The sequence below is a fragment of the Zootoca vivipara genome, chromosome 8, assembly GCF_963506605.1.
Source record: "Zootoca vivipara chromosome 8, rZooViv1.1, whole genome shotgun sequence".
Taxonomy (NCBI): Eukaryota; Metazoa; Chordata; class Lepidosauria; order Squamata; family Lacertidae; genus Zootoca; species Zootoca vivipara.
In genome coordinates, this window is record NC_083283.1 from 78,222,084 (window position 1) to 78,244,783 (window position 22,700).

The following is a 22,700-nucleotide window of genomic DNA, read 5'->3' on the forward strand; positions in this document are numbered from 1 at the left end:
ACACTCAATATCACTTCCAACTCTACAATTCTATGACCAAGATTATATTTTCCTTTAATTTTAAAGTCTGCTGCATGGTATAGTCTGCACTGACAGTGAAATTCACTTCTCAGCAAATGTGCACAGAAGTAGCTATTAGTCTGGGTTTCTCACTGAAGTGCCCCTGCTAAGAATGTGCAAGGATATCCCATATCCTTCCCCAAGCTGGGGTCCTCCAGATATTCTGATTACGAATCCCATCAGTTGTCCCATGGACTTTTCAGTGATTATGGGAATTGTAGTTCCAAAAAAAATTATGAGCAGCAGCAGCTTCTGGGAGGCTTCTCTACACTTTCCTGATTCATGGGCAAGTTGCAAATCTCTGAGCACAGATGTTCCGTGGCTCTAGAATGGGACTTCATGCTTAAAAATAAGGAGCAGCTAGTTGTTTCAGCAAAAACTTTAAAAAAATCTTTCATGGAATTAAGAGCTCAGACCAATAACTTAACATTCAGCTTCAGTAAGTAAAATATTCACCAGCTTCTAACCACAAAGCAGGGTGGTGATGCCAGAAGCATCCAGCATGGCATTCTTATTTATTAACTTATTACTTACCTCATTGGGGCGAATCTACGCGAAGCATTTGTGCCTGAAAGTATGACATATTGGAGTTAATGATGCCTCTTGTGTGAAGCTTCTTTCTCTTCTGAATCAGTGTTGTCAAATTTCCAGTTCTGAGGATAGGGTTCTAGATGTGACAAGATGTGACTCTAAGCAATAAAATATGTAGGCATGCATAAGGAAAATGCTCGTGTATTTTAGTGGTATGCACACTGAGGGTTAATTATAATCACACAACACTAGGCAGTTATGTATTTTCTTTTCTAAAAACCTTGCAAAGATGTAGTGTCTCAGCACAGCTCTTCTGCAAGAAACTCTGAAACCCATCTTTTCTCAAGCAGGCAACATGTTACTAGCCAAGTTAGATGACTTCCCCCTCAGCAATAAAAATATTTCTACTTTGACATTTGGCTTTAAAGGGCATTTCCCTGGAATTTCGTCCTAAAATCTCCATAGGTAGGACATGCTTAAGATGCATTCTTGTGTAATCAACTGTTTCACAAGGTTCTCAAAGTTCTGGGTCCCCTTTTTGCTTTGGGAAATTAAATCAAAATATCCTCTTAGGTTTCTATCCCTGCCCAAGAGCTGGTCTGAAGGGTTGTGTAACTTTGATAGGATGTTTCAGACAGAATGAACTAAGGATGTTCCAGACAGAATGAACATCCCATCAGACTTTATTTTCTTTTTTTTTAAGGAGGCAGGAAGGAGATTCTTATGCAAAAGGAGTCTGCCAGTTAGGAAAAAATCCCTTCCTCAAATCCATCATACCCCTTCTTTATGATGTTCCCAATGTTGGATGTGCTGTTATTTAGATAGGAAGTACTGTGCAACTTTTCTGTTTACTCGTAAGGTAAGTGCTGTGCAACTTTTATTTTTTACTCTTCCTGCCACCACACAAGTTACCGTAGTACCCCAAAACTTGACTGAAACAAGCAGCACTACATGTGCAAATTGCTAGCCAGTATGGTAGAGGTGGATTTAAATAGCAGCTGTTAGATTAATGAAGGCAGGCTACTAGTTCTATAGATATACACCAGTTTCATTATTTTGAACAGAAAACTATTTGACAAAACATCAATCATAGTGGGGTGGAGCTCACCTGTTTCAACACACAGGAGCCATAGCCAGGAAAGAGATTATAGCCTAAGATGTAGGAGGAGACACTACTCTTTTCTAGACCAAAACAATAATTTACCTTATAAAAACTATTGCAAAAGCTATTATTGTGCTTATTTCTTCAAAGAAATGCTTCAATCCATTTAATTTTAGATGGTATCCAGTTCAGTAGAAAGGATTGTACTGGACTTGAACAAAGAATTCCTGTATCTACATCCACCAATATAATCTCAAAAATGTTTTTATCAGCCTTACATACACACATAAAATCAGTGTTTTGTGCAGCAAATACTTTTTTGAGATGGATAAAGGACTGTGAACTCATTTTTACAAGAGAAAAGGCTAAAATATTGATATTTGAGACTACTGCTCAATAGCTGTAACTTTTTTAAGAGACCAAAGACCATAACATCTATATTGAATATGCCCTTGACACCCTCCCCGCTTTATCAGTCTAACTGCTCTGCCTGCAGAGAAAGCCTGAAAGTAACCGTGCTCTGCAGAAGTAACAGGCCTGTTCTATAATACCAATGAAATCTACATCTTGTGAAACTGCTGCTCCGGGTCTGAAACTAATGCCTGCAAACTGGTGAGAAGCAGTTTTCGCCTTACCTTTAGGAGAAACATATACATAAGAGCCATTTAACAATGGAATAGACTGCCTCAGGAGGCGATGAGCTCTGTTTGGCCAGGTGTTTAAGCACAGGTTGAACATGCAAGGGATACCTCAACTGCATCCTGCATTCTGCACTGAGCAAAGAGTTGGAAAAGATCATCTAGTCCTACTCTAGAATTCTCTGAAAATTGAGATCAGCAAAAAGTATATTTAAATTAATTTAATCATAGAGTTGGAAGGAACCACAAGGGCCATTTAGTCCAACCCCCTGCAATGCAGGAATCTTTTGCCTAATGTGGGGCTTGAACCCATGATTAAGAGTCTCATGCTCTACTGACTGAGCTATCAACCTAAGTTGATATGATCTATCAACCTAGATCATATGGGACTTTATGAGCAAGGTTGGGCCAGCAGCAAAATACATTTTAAGGAGCTTCTCGTCTGAAGCACAAATAAAGGTAAGCTAGCCTGGTAAAATAAATAGCAAAAGTTAGTATTGTAGAATTAGGCTAACTGCTACTCTATCCAAACTGTGTCATGTGTCTTAGCAGCTGATTTAGGCCTGTGACAATCCTCTGTTGCACACATGCTTTTCATACCACCAAGCTCTTAAGAATCCAGTTCTCTAGGAAGTGAAAGATGTTCTTTCCATCACCAGTTTCTATTTTAAGCATACGTATGGTGTGAAAAAAACAGTTCCGATTCAACTATTCACTTTGCCCCATGCACTACTAAACTTAGAACTATTAAGTGTGTACACAATACAGTTCAGAGCAGAATTCTACAGTCTCCCCCTACTTCTTGTGCTCTTTTGTCTGTGCAGTTCATTCCTTATAACCTTCCCAATACAGTCGTACCTCGGGTTACGACCACCTCGGTTTGCGAACAGTTCGGGTTACGAACTGCGCAACCCCGGAAGTGTTTTCGCCGCGCGCGATCGCGCAATTTGCGCATGCGCAAAATGGCGGCGCCCATCGCGTTCGGTTTGCGAACTATTCGGGTTACGAACTGCGATCGCGTTCGTAACCCGAGGTATTACTGTATTGTGAGGCACCCACCTCTGGTAATTGTCGCCCCCCCCCCCCGGTTATATATTTCTGCTTACACTTTCACTTAAAGACACTGCATAGCTCTTTTTGAAAATATTGTCACATTCCAATTTTTAAAACTACATGCATTTGTTTGTGGGACATATCACAACTTTTTACTGTAGTGTTAATAATTTTGTGAATATAAACACAAGTGAGCATGTAATTTTAATGGTAAGCCAAATATTTAATCTTTTCACTTTGTTAACATATACAAGACTAAGACAAAACCTCACATTGCATGCTATTAGGTATCCTTACAATATTAAATAACTTTTCAAAATAATAAAAAACACTTCCCATACAGATTTAGCTTTGACTATATTTGGCAAAGTGTGCTATTTATTATGCCAGTTTCCCCATAGTGCTACATACTATATTGGTAAAGGTACCTTTATTTAACCTTTTTTACATACTATATTCTTGCCATGTATGCAAGCAGTTAACACTACTAAAAAGGCCTAATCAGGAGGCAATTAAGAGGTAAAAAGTGCCCACAGTTAGTTTTCAATACCATGTCAGTATCAGGAATGTAAAAAATAATAAAAATTACAAGTTTATGCTGAACACAATTTTATGTTCAAACACAGAGATAAGTAGCATAATACCAAAACCTAACAAAACCCCAGCATTCTGTAACAGGAAATACCCCCAGCGACTACATCCATGATCACTAGCGTCATTGTGGAGCATTTCAGGCACCTGATTTAAAAAGGAGAGAGATAAACAAAATTAATCTGAATACTATAGAAAGAACATGTTGATGCTGAGACATTAAGTTGTTAAAGTTGGTAATAATTCCCCTTCTGTGAAGACGAGAGCAGCTATAAAATACTGCAGTGTATCCCCAATTTCTAACCTAAGTGCTCTTGTGCAGGGTTCCAGCCAGACAACCATGCTATCCTATGAAGCTCAAACAAGCCATTTTACCCCAGTCCACCCTATCCTTCAACATGCCATGGCTCCTGGTGTCCACTGAGAATGTTGAGTCCTCACTGAGCTGTTTGAATGGGGGAGCTGCTGTATTTCTGCAAAGCATGGGGTTCCCCAAGCATGCTGATAGTTTTCCTCTTGTTTCTCAGTGGACCTGTTTTAAGCTTGCTATTATGGGCAATGAGAGAAGTCTGCTATGTCAGCTATAGAAGCAAGCAGACTATGTTCCTTCATGTCATACCTGTAGCTCTCTGAGGCTGAGTTTAAGTAGCTACTGCTAGGATGGTGAACTAAATGTACCCTTTGCCTGATGAGGAAAGGCTCTTATGTACAGCAATTCAGATGCTGGCATCTTCTTTGATTAAAGTTCTGTTGCTGCAACTATTTCATACCAGAGTGCTATCAATATCCAATGATACTTATATACTTACCATATCAACAAGGGCCACGTACATAAACAGCCCAGCCGTAAGTGCAAAGATCCACATAGATACATTGTCTGCATAGTGGCCAATGAGTATCCCAGTAGCCATTCCAAGATAGGCCAGCATAGCTGAAAGCGCGTTATAAAGAACAGCTTGTTTGACAGTCATGCCAGCTTTGAGAAGTACAGCAAAATCTCCTGCCAAGAGACACAACATTTTTGGTCATTTGTCAGCGTACTGAAAGTCCACCATACTGCTTCATTTCCCCTGATTCCCAAGAAATATTTTTATGCCTTAAAATCTCGTTTGTTTTTGTTTTTTAATGTGGTCAAAACTTTTGGAGGACAGGAGAGCCGAGCAATCTTAGCAGCCACAATGAATAGCCTGCGTATGTTGTGGTTGTTTAGTCGTTTAGTCGTGTCCGGCTCTTTGTGACCTGTGGACCTGAGCACGCCAGCCACTCCTGTCTTCCACTGCCTCCCACAGTTTGGTTAAACTCATCTTGGTAGCTTTGAGAACACTGTCCAACCATCTCGTCCCCTTCTCCTTGTACCCTCAATCTTTCCCAGCATCAGGGTCTTTTCCAGGGAGTCTTCTCTTCTCATGAGGTGGCCAAAGTATTTGGGCCTCAGCTTCAGGATCTGTCCTTCCAATGAGCACCCAGGGCTGATTTCCTTAAGAATGGCTAGGTTTGATCTTCTTGCAGTCCATGGGACTCTCAAGAGACTCCTCCAGCACCATAATTAAAAAGCATCAAATGCATATGTATACACACTTAAAATGTATTTGTTTTTTCCATCACTCTACTGGAAATGTATTGGGACACGCTCATAAAGTTTACATTAAACTGAAATAGCACTATTCAAGAGTCCTCACAATGGCTCTTTATAGCTAGAATTGACCATGTTTTCAGTCAGTGGAAAACTTGTATCACTTCACTATGCTTCAATACAACTTAATGTAATTGGGTTAAACAACATCAAGAAAGGCCGAGCTAATTTGCATTAAATTGACAATATATTGTCGAAAACCTCCCATTCAGCAATGCATATTGTCGTATTAAGTGCACTGCCAACAGTGTGTAAAGCAAGTATTTGCATCATTCAAATCATTTTGTTTCCTTTGTTGGTCTGGAAGCAACATAGAATTCATTTGCTTGAAACGAAGCAGTATTAGATAGCCGCGTTTTAGTTGACTGTCATGCTTTTTAAAAAGCGCACTTCCCTTGAGCAGTCTATTCTACAGGAGCCCGAGAGGATGGGATATTACTGTTATTCACACATACTATGAAATACCTCAATTTAACTGTGACGGTGATCAATCAATCAATCAATCAAATGTAAATATATAGAAACAATACCCAGTAACTAAAATTAGTTCCCTCTTACCCAGTTCATGTGGCAGCTCATGACAAAAGACTGCAACCGAAGTACTTAAACCACTAGATAAACCTTCAGTAAAAGCAGCCCCTAGGAGAAGACAAAGAAAATTAAAGAGAAGTAATTTCACTTGAAGAATGCAGTTACATCCACATATAAATATATGATGACCTAGTTTGCGCTACTGCTAAGCCAAACCATGACTTGGCTCTGGGTAGCATAGCAACAGCAGAACTGGGAGAGGAGTAAATCAGCTTGATTTTTCCTCCCATGCTCCCTCCAAGCATCTCTATCTCACCCTTTGGACTTGCCTCAGGCCATGTCCCCTTGAGTGCTTTTGCCTGACTGGAATGCATCCTTGAACTAATATCAGTGTACTGGAAGAAGAAAAGATCACCAGTGTTGAAGCAATGATTCTTCAACATCAACTTCGTTGGACTGGTCATGTTGTGCGGATGCCTGATGATCGTCTTCCAAAGCAACTACTCTATTCCGAACATAAAAATGGAAAGCGTAATGCTGGTGGTCAACAAAAGAGGTTGAAAGACTGTCTCAAGGCAAATCTTTAAAAACGTAGTATAAACACTGACAATTGGGAAACACTGGCCTGTGAGTGCTCCAGTTGGAGAACAGCCTTTACCAAAGGTGTCATGGGCTTTGAAGAAACTCGATCTCAGGACGCAAGGGAGAAACATGCTAAGAGGAAGGCACGCTTGGCAAATCCACACCGTGATCAACTCCCTCCTGGAAACCAATGTCCCCACTGTGGAAGGACGTGTGGATCCAGAATTGGCCTCCACAGTCACTTACGGACCCATTGTTAAAACTGTGTTTATGGAAGACAATCTTACTCGGCTATGAGTGATCGCCAAAGAAGAAGAAGAAGAGATGTGTATGTATAAGCCTGTACCTTTCGTGTAGCAGAAATGTAGCCCGCTGTACAAAGCAGTGTTAGAAGCCAAGATATGAAAGCTAGGAGCTAAATGGCACTTTAAACCTAGGTTATGGGTGCAACAACGGAATGTCTAGGCACACTTTTTTATAACAAGAATCCAAAGCTGAAAATGCAGCTAAAATCCTATATTCATTTTTCACATGGTCTAGTTACTTCCCCTGCCCACCCTCTTAATATTCTTAAGAGAGTCTCTTCTCCGGTCTTCAGAGAGTTGTTGGAAGTGGGAAGGCAAAACAATGTCCTCCTTTCCTTCCACTCTGCACTTTTAATCTGAAATCTTGGGTGCAGTACTGCACCCAGAGCTCAGAAACTACTTGCACTAATGCAATGGGAGTTTCGAACACTGGTACTAAGTTAAGAGTAGCATCTGTTGCTCTACTCACTTTTGCCCCTGGCTCCATCTACTGCTGGCATGTAGCCCTCAAACCGAAAAAGTTTTCAACTATGGCTGTTATAGAATCTATTATCAGAAAATGGTATGTACTTTTAACCTTGTTCAATTGAATAAGTTCACTATAAACCTTAAGTCACTTTGGATCTGCAGAATATCGCCACTGGCTAGGGAATGTACTGTGAGCTTCACACATGATAGGATTTTGAGGAGACTAGTCAAGATAACCATAGATGAGAAGAGCCTTCTAAGCCATCTGGTCCAACCCTCTAGGGGTTCAATGTCACTGCCTAAGACAGGCTTCCTCAACCTCAGCCCTCCAGATGTTTTGGGACTACAACTCCCATGATCCCTAGCTAGCAGAACCAGTGGTCAGGGATGATGGGAATTGTAGTCTCAAAGCATCTGGAGGGCCGAGGCTGATGAAGCCTGGCCTAAGACCTCTAGTACTGGAGACTTCACAACACCTCTAGGTAATTGATCCCTTCCTGTTAAGAAGTTTCTCCTAATGTCCATTATCTACCCTCCTTTGAAGCCCGTTAAAAGAAGTGCTGGCTTCTGCAACAACAGACAACAAGGCTTCTGCCTTTCTAATTTTATACTAATACAAGAAATGAAGAGGTAACAGCACAGAAAAGAGTTGGATCGGCCACCAATATATATGGAACTAATCAAGAAAAAACATCAAGATACACTAACCAATTGCAAGGCCATCACTGAAGTTATGTAGTCCATCACCCATAATTACCATCCAGGCTAGAGTAGCTATACCAGCATCTTTCAGTTCTTCACGTGAGTAGCGCTGGCTATGGCTATGCGGATGATGGTTCTGATGGTGGTGGTGATGCAAAATATGATGGTAATCATGGTGATGATGACTCAGATGATCCGACTGTCCTAGGGTGTCATGTAAATGTGAATGGCATTTATTTCTACACCCCCTGGATGCATATTCATGGTCAGCAGGCTCATGGTGAGCTATCATAACTTCTTCTTCTTCTTGTACTACTGGCTTCTGGGAGATGAAGTTCGAAGGCTCTTGTGAATGTGTCCCCAAGTAAGCTTCTGGCCCTTTGTGAAACACAGGAAAAGCAGATTACATTCTCAAAACAAAAAGGCGCAACACAGCATTCAGAACACTTTTGCCGACTGCAACATTTTCGTTATTTGAATATCTTACTCATAAAATATTTTATGTCAGAGATGGGAAATCTGTCACCTGCCTTCTCTCTCCTGGTCATTTGTCATGTAGGTTGGGACTGATAGGAGATGAGAATCCATAAATATCTGGAGTGCCACATATTACCCATTCTAGTTTTAGATACTTCTATTACCATGGGTCTCGGGAGAGATGGTGTAATGTACTTGGTGAAACACATTAATTTCAGATCCATTTTTATAAGCATCTTCTGCCAGCTGCATTTTCTTATTGCAATGCTTCACATATTTAGGATTGTATTAAGAAATTCAAAGAAATGTGCAACCCTAATGTACAACCTGCCATCTTGCCTTTTCTACAGATCTGAAGGCTGGAAGTTGTGCTGCTTATGACTGCAGAAATGGATTTCAGTTACTATGGGATGAATCCGTAAATGGGCTAGGTGAGAAATTTCTCCATACATGGTTTTATAAGAATACTAGAAAATTATCACTATGAAAAATGCATTTAAACTTGAAACCAGTGCTTACCCATTTGCTTCCGCCCCCACCCCATTCCAGGCTCCTATTTAAAGAGTCAACTGATGCAATACTCAGTGCCGCAATATTAACCACACAAAAAAGTGGTTCCTAAATTTCAGACTTGCACAAAAATAAAAACGTACAATTAAGAAATAAATGGTAAATAATGCTGGTAAGGCAGTATGAAAGTGCTATCTTGCAGAAAACCAAGCATAACAGCATTTGAAAACTGGGCTGTTAGAACAGCTTTAATAGATACCGGTAACTTAAATAAGCAATTCCACAAACTGTTCAAATCTTAAGCAGCAGCTACATGTCAGAAGTGAATTGTTATTGTTTCCTGCTTTGAAAAGCAGATAAAGTGAAGTATTATGATTCTATGCAATGGGATAATGGATTAGTACAAGTATAAACATAATATTGTATCGATGAGAAATTGTTCTTGGATAATAAGATCTCTTCCATATAGTGAGCCCTACTAGATACCGATAGGCAAATTCTAAGAATGCATATTCATACTGTTGATATAAGCTATAGGTTAATGTCAACTTTTGGAGTCATTTCCAGAGCATCTTAGATTATATGAATATGCTGAAGTATCAGAAGTAGCAAAAAAGGGTGGTTCATAATACCAGAAACAATAATAACCTTTTAGCTATATGTGCAGAAAAATGCACAATACTTAGATGGCCAAACGGTATAAGCAAATTTTGAGAATTTCTCTAATTCAACAGGTCTGCTTTCTGACCTCCACTATTCAATAAAGTCTGAAAACTGAGAGAAAGTACATGTATTCTGACACCTGAAGAATACTAGTAATGCCTATAACTTTTCAGCTGTATGCTCAGTTTCAATCTTTCCACAGAACAAAGGATTGCATTCAATGAAGTCATACTCAAGAGTAGACCCACTGATGACAATGAACTTAAGTTAGTCATATCCATTGATTTCAATGGATACACTCAGTAGGAGTGTATGACTTCATTGGTTTCACCCTATAGAATATAATCACATTGGAGTAGAAAATGGCACAGGACTAAAGTGAAGCAACATTTAGTCTATCTCTGGTTTTTGTTTTGTTTTTTTACTTCACATAAGTTTATATGGGGAGCTTGTGCATTATTTAAGTAACAGAACATTATGTGGTTATTGTCAGAATCAGGGGAGCCTCTCCCCTCTCAGCCTTGGAAATTTGTATTCAACATTTCATTTCAATCCCAAAATGAGATATTACTGTTATGCCCCAATATTTATTTGCTGCAAGGGGGCATCTGAATAGCTATGTCACATACTGATGCAAATTACAAAAATCATAATCCCATTTATTATTTCTAGCATCTTCTACTTGAGTTGCGGATATTGCTCTGCAGAGGCACAGATACCAAGTTTGGCTGCATGGAAACCACAAAGAAGAGCACGTAACATTTTGAATGACAATGCGGTACAACATTTATTAAAACTTACTATCATCTGTGTCTATTTTTTCTTCATTTGCTGAAAGCTGAGAGTCATATTTAGATAGTTGCTTCTTGATTTCTGTTTCATCGTCTTCATTTTTTTTCTGAAAAAATACACTAAGTTATTAACATTTTAGGTACACATCTTGAACACTATATATCTCGCAGACTATTACCAATAAAAAACATGAAATGGATAAAAAAAAAATCAGAAGTTGAAATACAGGAAAGAAACTGCACATACGTGATAAAATTCACAACAAGCAACCCAAGCCATTTTGCTCACTATTAAAAGTTTCAAGTCTAAATGAAACATTTCAACCAATTCTGATTCTGATTCACTATTTATCCCATTAACTTTTAAACCCTTTCAATACAATTTTATTTTTTTACTCTCCCTCCACAGTGCTGCAATTCATCTAGGTGCTTCCTGCTCCCTCACCGAGGACAGCTTATAATGTTCAAGCTTTGTGTAAACCATCCCTTAATATTTGGACAAAGAAAAACTTAAATTCAATTTTCAATACATGATTTCTCTACCTTTTTCTTCTTGTCTTTAAACTGTTTAATTAGTGTGATCAGGTGCTCAACAAGAAACATAAAATATAATCCACCAAGGGCTGTGAGGCCCTTCCACGTAGAATCCAAGTTAGCACTGTCTTCTGCACTTTGAAGAACAAGATGCTTAAAAGTGTGGTCTTTATTGTGGTCCAATAATGGCTTTTCATGATGATGATGATGACTTCCATGAGACTAAAAGTTGGGAGGAAAGAAGGGGGGGATTACTTCAGACACCTTTCCATACACAACAAGATGTGGGGAGTGGAAGAGTCTGCCAGCATCAGTTTATTTCTAAGTCTGGGAGGAGTATCTGGGGCAGCGTTCAAAACTCCCACTGTTCTAGGCGTGTTTTACAACAGGGAATTTCCATTAGCAGTTTCTGAACTCTGAGCCTAAAAATTCAGATTAAAACTGCACAGTGGAAGGAAGAGGACCTTTTTCTGCCACCCCACTTTCAGTCATTTTCTGAAGACTGGAGAAGAGACCCTCTTAAGTATATTATAGGGGTGGGCAGGGGAAGCATGGCTTTTTTCCCAGTCTTCAGATGAGGACTAGACCATCTGAAAAATGAACTTGAGATTTTAGCTGCAGTTCATTCATTTTCAGCTTTGTATTCTTGTTATAAAATGAGGTTTCCCGCTGCGTGCGCCTCTGGTGCACAATTTCCGTTCACATTCTGGGGCAAAGTTCGCAACCAGGAGCAGCTACTTCCGGGTTAGCAGAGCTGGCAACCAGAGGTACCACAGTAATACTATGTCCCAAAGTGACTCATGCCCAGTAAATACAATGAAAAAGAAGATACTTACATGTGGAAGAAGATGTAAAAGAGCGTCTCCACTTAGGGTACCAACTGCTAATGCTACAAGGAAACTTAGAAGGAACTTGAAAAATACACGATTCATAAGAGGGACCAGTATAACACCCAGTAACGAAAGGAAACTGATGATAGAAATGGATATAAATCCACCAATCCAAGCTGAAAAGAAGAAGAACAAACAGCTTGCTTTCTTGAATAACCAATTTCTTCCACCTTATGTCAGGGAGGGAAGTTTTATTTCCTTAAGCACTCAGTGGGAGGAATAATTTATATGTAACACAAAAGATTGCATGCTGCATTGTGAACACTAGTTCACCTAAATAAAAACAGGTATTGCGTCCCTTGCTTGAGGTTTCTTGCCCTTCAAAACAAAACCACAAAGACTTTAAGATAGCAGAATCATCCAAAACAAATTATTGTTCAATATTTTGCTTTAAGTACAGCATCAAAGAAGAGATTAAATAGGAAATGCTTGACTTCACCAACAAACGTACCTACTTGCAATGAATAAGTTTTTGGAGCAGTTTCTGTCTTTTCACTTGTTGCATGAATTACACAATATCTGCCATCAATCTGGTTAACGATAGCAGGGCAAATATAGCTAAATTCTGTGGCTGTCAATGGAACTCTTGTACTTATTCCATGAGAAAGCATCAGTTTTGAAGCATTGAAGCACTATAAAAGAGACAAGCGCATTTCAGGAAAATGCATACATAAACGTTGGGAGATTAATTTTAAACCATCTCTCCCTCTCAACTTAACTGTAAAGATTCAAGCGCTATACAAAAAAAAGCAAAAAATCTGAACAGAATTTGTCATATATATAGGGTAGTAACAAATGTATTTATAAGCAAAAATTCAAAAGAAATGTGCAACTAATTCTCTGATTTGATTTCCCCATGCCACCATATAAAAACCCAAAGCTCACAGCAATCTGCTGTTGAAACAGGTGGGGTTTTTTAAAAAATAATAATGCACAATATGGCACAGGTGCATGCCACCTCTATCAACCTAAGGAGATGTAAGTTTGACATTTTTATACCAAAAATTCTAAAGAACTGAGTACAAAGGAAAGAGTTAGGTAGAAATTATTTTGATAGGCCAGCTACAGAGAGGCCAAAGGGTTTCATAACATAGGTTTATTTGATAGCATTCCAATTAAGAAATTATCCAGACAACTTGATTACTGAAGGGAATTTTTATAAGCAGTGGACAGTCATTCAAAAATGTTTTTAATGATAAAGACAAAAATTAAAATCATTAGAATTCTAAAAACATGGCTTGAAATTTAATGTCAACTAAAGGTAACCACATCAGTTGAAAAAGGAGCATATAGTTAAACTAAGCTTTTAAATATTTACTTACCAGATAGTGAATAAAAATTATTTCAATACAATCAGGTGGAGAAGAGTATTGTAGAAGAGAATAAGTTCCCCCCTTGTGGCAGATATGTCAAAAATGACTTTAAAACGAACTTTGGACTAATAAAATGTTGAGGCCTGGAAAAACGTGTTTAGTTATTTGCAAGGCTACAATCAAATTCACTACCTTTCCATCCTGTCTGAACGATTAGACAGCTTGCCTACTCCTTTTTCCAAAAAATGGATGCTACAAAAGTAGATATGACCTGGCCCACTCGAATATGGTATTAGCATACTGCCAGCACACCCATGAGACCCAATTGCTGGTACACTAATAGAAATGCACTAATGGCAAATACACTTAAATAATAGAATGCCTGTTTAGAAATGTATTCTACTTTATTGAGAGTCACTATACTGTAGAATAGCAAAATTCTAGGAACAAATAGACCCATCAACCACAAAGCTGGAGCCTGTCAATGTTTCTTAACTAAGCTACCTCACAAGATTGCTATAAGGTTACAAACAGGAGGGGAAGAACATTTTCTGCTTTTCTGAAGGGGGGGGGGAGATAAATCTGTAGATAATAAAAAGTGTTAACTTAGAAGTTCCCTGTCCCCAAGGTTTTCAGCAGCCCCAACCCAAATGCCTCTGGCAAGGTTCTTTGAGACCAAGTCAAATCTTAGACTTGAACAGAAGTTATACTAAAATCCACAAGCTGCCTCCTTTTTTCAATTTCATAGCTCTTGCACCTTATAGAGCAATTCTATGAAGTGGAAAAGCAATGTAGAAAATATGCAGCAGGGGATGGTCGAAAAAGTACTCATAAGGAATACAACGCTACCAAACATCACAACTTTCCTTTCAATAAAAACAATCTCCAAGTACCTCTTGTGAAATTTTTCTTATTTTCGAATACATGTAACTTCCTCTTTCTGATTCCCTCACGAAAACAAGCGATTCATTTGTTTTTCCATTTACAAGTGAACTCACATTGCTGCTTTCTAGAACAATGTTAGGATTAGGGCTGGCAAGGGCTATACGTGTAGACTTCAATTCTGCAGTTTCTGAATGCTGTATCAAAGGATTGCCTTCTGTGGTCGTGGTGTAGGTGGATGCAGCTATAGCAACCGTTGTACTCTTGCTATTCACAGAGCCCTGCTGGTGTTCTGTATTCTGTTTGCTAGATAAATCCTTTGCCCAATTATTCAAATGATTTTTGCTTCCACCGACAGGTTCGTCACTAGGGCAACCTATTTTCTCAGAATTTGTACTGAGGGTAACATGATTATGGTGGTGGCGGTGGTGCTCATGATCTTGGGAAATTCTTTTCACCTTCTCAATGCCCATACTACGTAGAAGTTTTCTAAACCCTTCTATAGTCAACGTATTGTTCTCCCCATAACGAGAGAAGAGTTCCTGAAGGTGATGTCTCTGCATAAGCGTGGCCAAATCAACATTGATACCAGCTGCCTTCTCAGGTATAAGGTTCTCCGTAGTATGTGAAATAGTGGTTGATTCCAAGCCATGGTGGCGAGCTTCAGAAAACAAGTATATGAAAAGAAAAGTCACATAAAGCTTATTCTCCATAGCAGAGTCCTGTAACGAGAATGACAAAAGAAAGCAGTTAAGAAAACTGTTTGTGTATCCCATACTGCAATTCACTCCAGAGCAAATAAAACAAATATTTCACAGACATTCTAATTTAAAACACTTTTTCTTTCTTAGTATTAACATTACTTGATATAACATTACTTAATAACATAGTATGTAATATTGTATGTTCTATTCTATTCTAATATTATAATACAATAATATTACTTGATTAGAAGTGGAACCTGCAACATGTACAGTATTTAGAATTCCTGACAGGCTGCCATGCCCTGTTCTAGGATACTCCGTTCAACTCATTCCTATGTTTCTGTTTCTCCTATCCCCAAACTGTCAGCCAGCATTCCACATCCACTGAACACACTCAATTTGCTCACTGTGTTGCTTTTGGAGTCCACCCCCCACTTCATTGCATTTCCCCCCAGGAAGCACTCAAAATTATATATAACAGGGATATCCAACTTCCAAGAGACTGCGATCTACTCACACCATTAAAATCTGGCAGTGATGTACCCCTTGGGTACCCTTCAGGTATAAGTTGTTGAGCTTTTTTTAGAGGACGGCAGCAGGGGCCGGATGGAGGAACCAGCGATCTACTGCGTTCTACCAAAACCTCCCGGGGATCGACCAGTCGATCCTGATCGACCTGTTCGACATCCCTGATATATACTTGCCACCATTAATCTTCAATGTTGTCTAAACAAGTAGGCCTTTAAAAGATTTAGGCTCAAGTGGACATCTACTCAGGGAGGAAATTTTAAAGTCTTGGTTCTACGATGCAAGAGGCCAAGTTTTGTTCAACCACCTCAGAAGTTTAACCTTGTGAGAAGATGAAGCAGAACTTATTGTAGTTGTTGGGAATCTCTGGCCCTCCAAATGTTCAGACTCCAATTCCCATCAGCCCCAGCCAGCATGGTCAGGGATTATAGGTGGTATCAACCAACAACCTGCTTCTCCAGCCCTACCTTAACAGCAAGGAGGAGGGTCATACAGGAGAAGGCGCAACCAAAGGTATTAAGAGCTTTACAGGTAAAAATTACCACCAGTAATAGCATAGTATGTTGCACTAGGAGGGGAAATGTCATTAATTTAAGTTGTGTCTAGACATGTAGAAAAACACTGTTGTAGTTTAGTAGATGTGAAGGAGAAACTATATGGAGAACATGCAAATATTTCTCTTCACAAAATCCGACGGTATGTATCTTCAGGGAGAACCAAAAAGTCACAAAATGGTGAGCGCCGCTTCCAAGTTATTGAGAACTCTTCATCAGACTAGATGATAAATAATACAGTGGGCAGGGGCAAGGTGGTGGAACTGAAAAAATGGCCCAGTGTTGAAGCCATAAGCCAAGGTCTGCATCTAGACTTGATTCAAGATAGACATTGCAGAAGCAAAGATGTTGCTGAACTACCGTACACCTTCCATCAGTCCCAGCTTGCATATCCAGTGGCCAGCTCTGAATGGGATAGCCAAAAGTTTTCCATCCCTGCCTTATGGCTTCACATAAAGAGTTTGGTATTCTTTGTGTGTCCCTCTCTTCCCCTTATTCCTTGTTGATAAAGAGTAAGGTGTAATGAAAACCCATTCAAAAATAAAAATAAAAATCAGACAACAGCTTGTGATTTGTGGGTGAAAATTTCTCTCTTGAGTTCATCCTTGTTCATATATTTTTTAACAGCTTAATAACCATAGTGGATAAAAATACACGTAACAGAATCTTGGGATTCTGTATTATTTGAGCAATATACAATATAACCAACTTCTGATCAATGGTATGATACATTTAAGGAGCTAATTTTTTAAGAAACTGTGTATTTGCAAGCATCTTTGCATTCTGTACAGCAGAGGATTTGTGTTTCGTAGACAAAGGTTTTGTTTAAACTTTCCTTTACCAATAGGATTTGCTCCACTAAAATATGTATCTCCTATTTTGTTTTTGTTTTTCTAAAAGGGGGTTAATAGTCACCAGACCCAAAAATGAGCAATAGAGGGGAGGCAGCTTCTTGCGACATGGAACAAAAAGCACACAGTGCAGGTAACGCGATGGCCTTGCAGCATTCTCACAAGCCTGTGACTCTTTCTGACCAATTCACGTTCATTTACTTTGCAATCCCACTGAGTTCAGTACAGTATGAGATACTGAATTACAGCGGGGAGGATGGCAGTCTGCTCAGAGGATCAGCAAGTCCTTGATTACATAGGTAATTCCCCTTAAACACCGGCAATGGGTGTGCCAGCTCTTTTCCACCTGCTGCTTCAACAGCTTGTTATATCTAGATCTCAGGTGAGCAGCAGACATGACAGGTTACCCCTTAGCAGAAGGTTGGTGATAACATTGTGGGTGGGTTGTGGCTACTTATTGGGGGGGGGGGTCACAGTTTAGGAATTATGGTGCTTAGGCCCCCACAAGGTGTGACCGCACAGGACTCTAGCAAATAATCCGTTTCGACAAGCAGCTTGCTTGACGCAGAGGTGAAGGAAGCTGCACCTGCAGGAATTCCTCTCCTACACACCTGTAAAAAAGATCATGCTGCCGCCCTTTATATTTTGCGTAAGAACTGCTTTGCCCAATTAAAGCCAACTGGTCCAGCCTGATGCCTCAGTGAAGTGGGGGTGGTGGGGAGGGGGAGGGGTGTCACAATAAGCGCCCAGCCAGCATACAGTCTCCTTTGCCTCCATAGGATCCCGAGGTAGACTGCCTCTGTCAAGGGAGGTTCGTCCATACTCAACTCCCACCCGCCCCCTGCCCTCCATCCTGTGCATAGCTGCCAAGTTTTCCCTTTTCTCGCGAGGAAGCCTATTCAGCATAATGGAATTTCCCTTTAAAAAAGGGAGAACTTGGAAGCTATGATCCTGTGTGTGGAGAGGGGGGGGGCGCTGATGGAAGGCGGACGACGTCAGAGGATGACCGTTACTGACCGCAACCACCACTCCGAATGAGCGCGAGGCGGACGCTCTTCACGCGCATGCGCCTTCTCTCGAAGAGAGGGGGGTTTGCCTGAGCCCTCCCGTTTCGTCGCCAAGGAAAACAGAACGCTGAGGCGGTTGGGGGGGGGGGCAAGGGGTTCCGCAGGCAGACACACTTACCGGACACCTTACCGCGAAGCCTCTCGCCAGCCCCTCATGAGCTGCCTTCTATTTTCCTCCCTCCCAAGTGAGGAGCATCACAGCGAACCGGCCTTTCGAGCAATATGAGAGAAGCGCAAGAGCCCCCCCTCCCCCGAGGCAGCGAATCAGGTTGCGGGGTTTCTTGTCACGAGGGCTACCGAGAGCCAATGAGCACTTGCGCGGCCTGCCGCACGCCTCCCTTCGGCCCGGACCTTCTTACTCGGAGCTGGGAGCTGGGGGGCGGGAGGGAACGAGACAAAAGCGTCTGCACCGGCGCCCACGTGGTTGAGGATGGCGACGGTCCCTTTGCACATGCGTGACCAAGGAAGCCTGTGTAAATGCCAATGGGGGGGGGGGGAGGCGGGCGTGTTGGTTGTCAGGGCGACCGCCTTCTCTAATACCTGTTAATGTATAAATTTAATATTTTTCATAATGATAATAGTAATTGGCTCTGTTCGGGCTCCTTGTTCAGTTATTCAACTAAAACTAAAAGTATACAAACGTTAATGAAAGACCATAACGGAATACATTAGAACGCAACACAAAACCTAAACGAGGGGAAATTTTGAGGCATTTCCCAAGCTGAATGCAGTATTTTCTTCCAATAAGCAGGAGGTGTGAGCATCTTTTAATTTTATCGAGATGCCTTTTCCTCGACGGAGCTACAAGATGCACACCTGTGGATCGTGTGCTTTCATTCTCGTGACAACCCTATTGGGCTTTTCCAGGTTGACTCCCTTTTATTTTAAAGGGTGTGTAATCCTCATGTTTCGTTTCGCTGAACAACAAACTGAAAAGTTTTGAGAGGAACAAGACAGTCCTTTCCCTTCCACAGCTGATATTGCTTTGACATCAGCGCCCGGTACAAAGAGCGAACATTTTGGCACTCTTCCATTGGCTCAACCCATTTAGAAGGGCAGTTGCAGTAATTAAGCTAGAGCAGTCTCACTGTCAGGGCTGGCCTGACATTGTAGCGTGGAACCTGGGAACCTTAGTTCAGTGGTTTCTCAAGACTCACAGGCGCAGTCTTGGAGAAATAGAAAGTAAGTTTTATTGCTGACAGCAATAGGCCCAGAGGAGTTCCCTCCAAAGTTCTGGACCCCAGAACAATTGCGCTCAGAGTTTATATACCCTTTCCCAGGTAGCATAAGGCATTACATATTCATATATTGCAGTAAAATATTAACCAGTAAGTGTGGTTACAGCCCTTCCTCTTTCCTTACTCCTTGCAAAGCTTAAGATCTCAGTTAAAGGTAAAGGTAAAGGGACCCCTGACCATTAGGTCCAGTCGTGACCGACTCTGGGGTTGCGCGCTCATCTCGCATTATTGGCCGAGGGAGCCGGCGTATAGCTTCCAGGTCATGTGGCCAGCATGACAAAGCCGCTTCTGGCAAACCAGAGCAGCACATGGAAACACTGTTTACCTTCCCGCTATAGCGGTTCCTATTTATCTACTTGCATTTTGACGTGCTTTCGAACTGCTAGGTTGGCAGGAGCTGGGACCAAACAACGGGAGCTCACCCCGTCACAGGGATTCGAAACGCCAACCTTCTGATCAGCAAGCCCTAGGCTCAGTGGTTTAACCACAGCGCCACCTGGGTCCCTTGCAAAGCTTAAGATCTCAGTTACAAAGCCCATATATGGAACTGCCCAGTAGGGTGGGTCATAAAAAATTTTCCCCCGGAAATGTTTCCTCCCTTGATCTTATCTCAGGCATATGGTATAAACATAGCCAAATTTCAAATTTGGGACAAATCGGTTAATATTTAGACCCTGCTCCTACAGATTGAAATTTGGCCTCACTATGAGTGATAAGAACATAGGAATTTGACTCATTTAATTCTCAGTATGTTAAATTGTGAACTAAAAAAATTATGCCTTATGCAATATATACATTGTACATGTACACCATATTATATCATGTTAAAAATATGCTTTTATGCATTACACTAAACGTCTGTTTTGATGCAAAGTCCTTCTTTGTCTCTTGTTTTGGGAATTTAGAGCAAATGGCAAATGGTTGAACGTGCAGTGAAGGAGGTTACTAGAGTATCTAGAAGTTATTGAAGAGAAAAGACGTGATGCTACCATCAAAACAACAATGAACAATCACTCTAAATACCCAAAACAAGAGACAAAGAAGGACTTTGCACCAAAATAGACATTTGGTGTAATGCATAAAAGCATATTTTTAGCATGATATAATATGCATATATTGCATAAGGCATAATTTTATTAATTACACAAAATGTAAGCATTTAGTACAATTTATACCAAGTAATTAAGTATAATGTGATGTTTTGGCACAACACATAATATGAGTGGCGTTTTATTGTTTATTATTTTACTTGTTTAGTACACCTTTTGCTTAATTGTTCCATATATTTTTTCAAAGCCATTGGTTTTTCATGTAAATTATCAACATGTTTTATCTTAAATAAATAAATATTGCAGAAAATAATAGTATGCAACTATTATTGCTCTACATAAAACCTAAAATTTATGTTTATTAGTTCACAATTTAACATACTGAGAATTAAATGAGTCAAATTCCTATGTTCTTATCACCCGTAGTGAGGCAAAATTTCAATCTGTAGGAGCAGGGTCTAAAGAATTTGCAACAGTTTGGTGCCATTTTTGAGTGAATTGGAGAACCTCAGATTTTGGGTGAAATTGTCACTGTAGATAAGGGATTTTTTTTCAAAAAAATATTTTTCTGCAGGTTGAGGCACCGAGGGCTCATTTTCATAGCTGCCAAGTTTTCCCTTTTCTCGCGAGGAAGCCTATTCAGCATAAGGGAAAATCCCTGTAAAAAAGGGATAACTTGGCAGCTATGCTCATTTTTTGGCCAAGGGATAAAAACCCTTCTGTTTCCATCGCCAAACATTGCAGGGGAGAATTAGCAACAGTTTGGCACCATTTTTGAGTGAATTGGATAATGTCAGAGTTTTGCTGAAATTGTGACCCTGTGGGTAAGGGATTTTTTCATAAAATTTTTTCCCCACGGGTTAGGGCGCTGAGGGCTGGGTTTTTTTGGCCTATGATAAAACGTGCTGTTTGCGCTGCCAAACCTTGCAGGGGAGAATTTGCAACTGTTTGGCACCATTTATGAGTTAATTGGATAATGTCAGATTTTGTTGAAATTAAGAGGCAAATGACAAAGGAAACCTTTCCCTTTATCTGAAGGGAAGGTGTTAATTTTTATTCAATTTAATTCAATTTATTCAGTACTGTGTGTAAAATTTTGCTCTTACAGTGGCAATGGCACCCACCAGAGAGGTGGTGGAACGAAGTTCTGGTGAGTTCCGACTGGAAAAAAGCTGCAGTTTTACTTATTTTCACATTTTGCATCCTACCTTTCCTCCAACGACATCAAGGTGTCTTCTCCATTTTTTATCCTCACAACCTCCTTGTGAGGTGGATTAGGATGAGAGACTATGGCTGGCCTAAGTTCTGTTAATGAGCTTCAAAACTGAGTGGGGACTTGAACTCTGATATCCAAGGTCCTAGTCTACACTACACAGGCTCTGTCATTTGTAGTTTTAATGTTTCAGTTGGTTTTTTTTTTTTTTGGTTATCAACTATACTGTGTTTTTTCTAGGTGCGGCAGCTCAGAAACTGGCTCGAACTATGTTTCAATCTTGTCTTCAGAAAAACCACATATAAATGATCCCAGAGCAAGGTATCTTCAGGATAATGAATTCTGTGGGAGACTCTGCATGGGGGTGTGATGAATAACTGAAGAATGCACAGTAAGAAAAAAATATGGCAATGTGTACTTTTCCTGACCTTACTATGGTCCAGCCCTGTCCTGCTGGCCTCATTGATTCCTCCTGACTTGATCATAAATATTTCCAGATGTTTGCTGCATACCTGCTATACTTTTAAAACCAATCCTCCTATTTAAAAACAAAGTAATCCCCGAAATGGCATAGCTGCCAAGTTCTCCCTTTTTTAAAGGGAAATTCCCTTATGCTGAATAGGCTTCCTCGTGAGAAAAGGGAAAACTTGGCAGCTATGCGAAATGGTAGCTTATACTTCACAGAGCTACAGTTCCCAACAACCCTAACAAACTACAGGTCCCAGGAACCTTTGTGGAGGGAGGAGTTGTGCTTTAAAGGTATGGTGTTGTCCCCAGCCATTGTCTACAAATTCCTTCTCTGTTCAACCCATGTTTTCTACTTCCCAGTCCTCTAGCCCTCCCTTGGGTGGATTACCTAACTCTACACCTCCTGATTCTAGGTCTGGTTCTCTTTTGTATTGCTTCCTGTCTCTCTTCAGCTGAGATACACCTTGGCTCATTCATATTGTCCTGATTGCTGTGGCTCAAATATTGACATCCTGAAATAATTTGAAGAGGTGCATGATTTGGTCAACATTCATAACAACTGAAAACAGACAGTAAGACAAGGCTATTTAACACAGTGACTAAGGTAGCCAGGTGCCTTTTATTTTAAATTTAAAATAATTACGTACTTTTCTCACCCACCCTCATATTGGAATCCTACTTCTTTCAGAGAATCCTATCTGTGCCAAGCTTCACACTTACCTATTTCAGAACATCACCTTAGTTTCCCTGAATCTGAACAGAACTTTAGTAA

General features: G+C 40.3%; 1 protein-coding gene and 1 long non-coding RNA gene across 3 annotated transcripts; one reads left to right on the forward strand and one right to left on the reverse strand.

Annotated features, from left to right (window-relative positions):
• Nucleotides 1–1,311: 1,311 nt before the first annotated feature.
• LOC118089746 (uncharacterized) lies at nucleotides 1,312–10,592 on the forward strand. The gene is made up of 3 exons (XR_004693180.2): nucleotides 1,312–1,450; nucleotides 9,024–9,104; nucleotides 10,519–10,592. It is a non-coding gene; the product is annotated as an uncharacterized LOC118089746 (long non-coding RNA).
• SLC39A6 (solute carrier family 39 member 6) lies at nucleotides 3,584–18,211 on the reverse strand. Of its 2 annotated transcripts, none has more exons than XM_035124572.2 (10): nucleotides 18,079–18,211; nucleotides 14,373–14,978; nucleotides 12,513–12,693; nucleotides 12,008–12,177; nucleotides 11,181–11,393; nucleotides 10,648–10,744; nucleotides 8,203–8,574; nucleotides 6,167–6,247; nucleotides 4,785–4,975; nucleotides 3,584–4,122 (listed from the first exon to the last, which is right to left on the reverse strand). In XM_035124572.2, the coding sequence occupies exons 2-10, from the start codon at nucleotides 14,967–14,969 to the stop codon at nucleotides 3,970–3,972; spliced, it is 2,055 nt and encodes a 684-aa protein (XP_034980463.1). In that variant the 5' UTR covers nucleotides 14,970–14,978; nucleotides 18,079–18,211; the 3' UTR covers nucleotides 3,584–3,969. The 2 variants fall into 2 exon arrangements, with proteins under 2 accessions (XP_034980463.1, XP_034980461.1); XM_035124570.2 differs by having other exon boundaries at nucleotides 14,268–14,978.
• Between the last annotated feature and the right edge of the window lie 4,489 nt (nucleotides 18,212–22,700).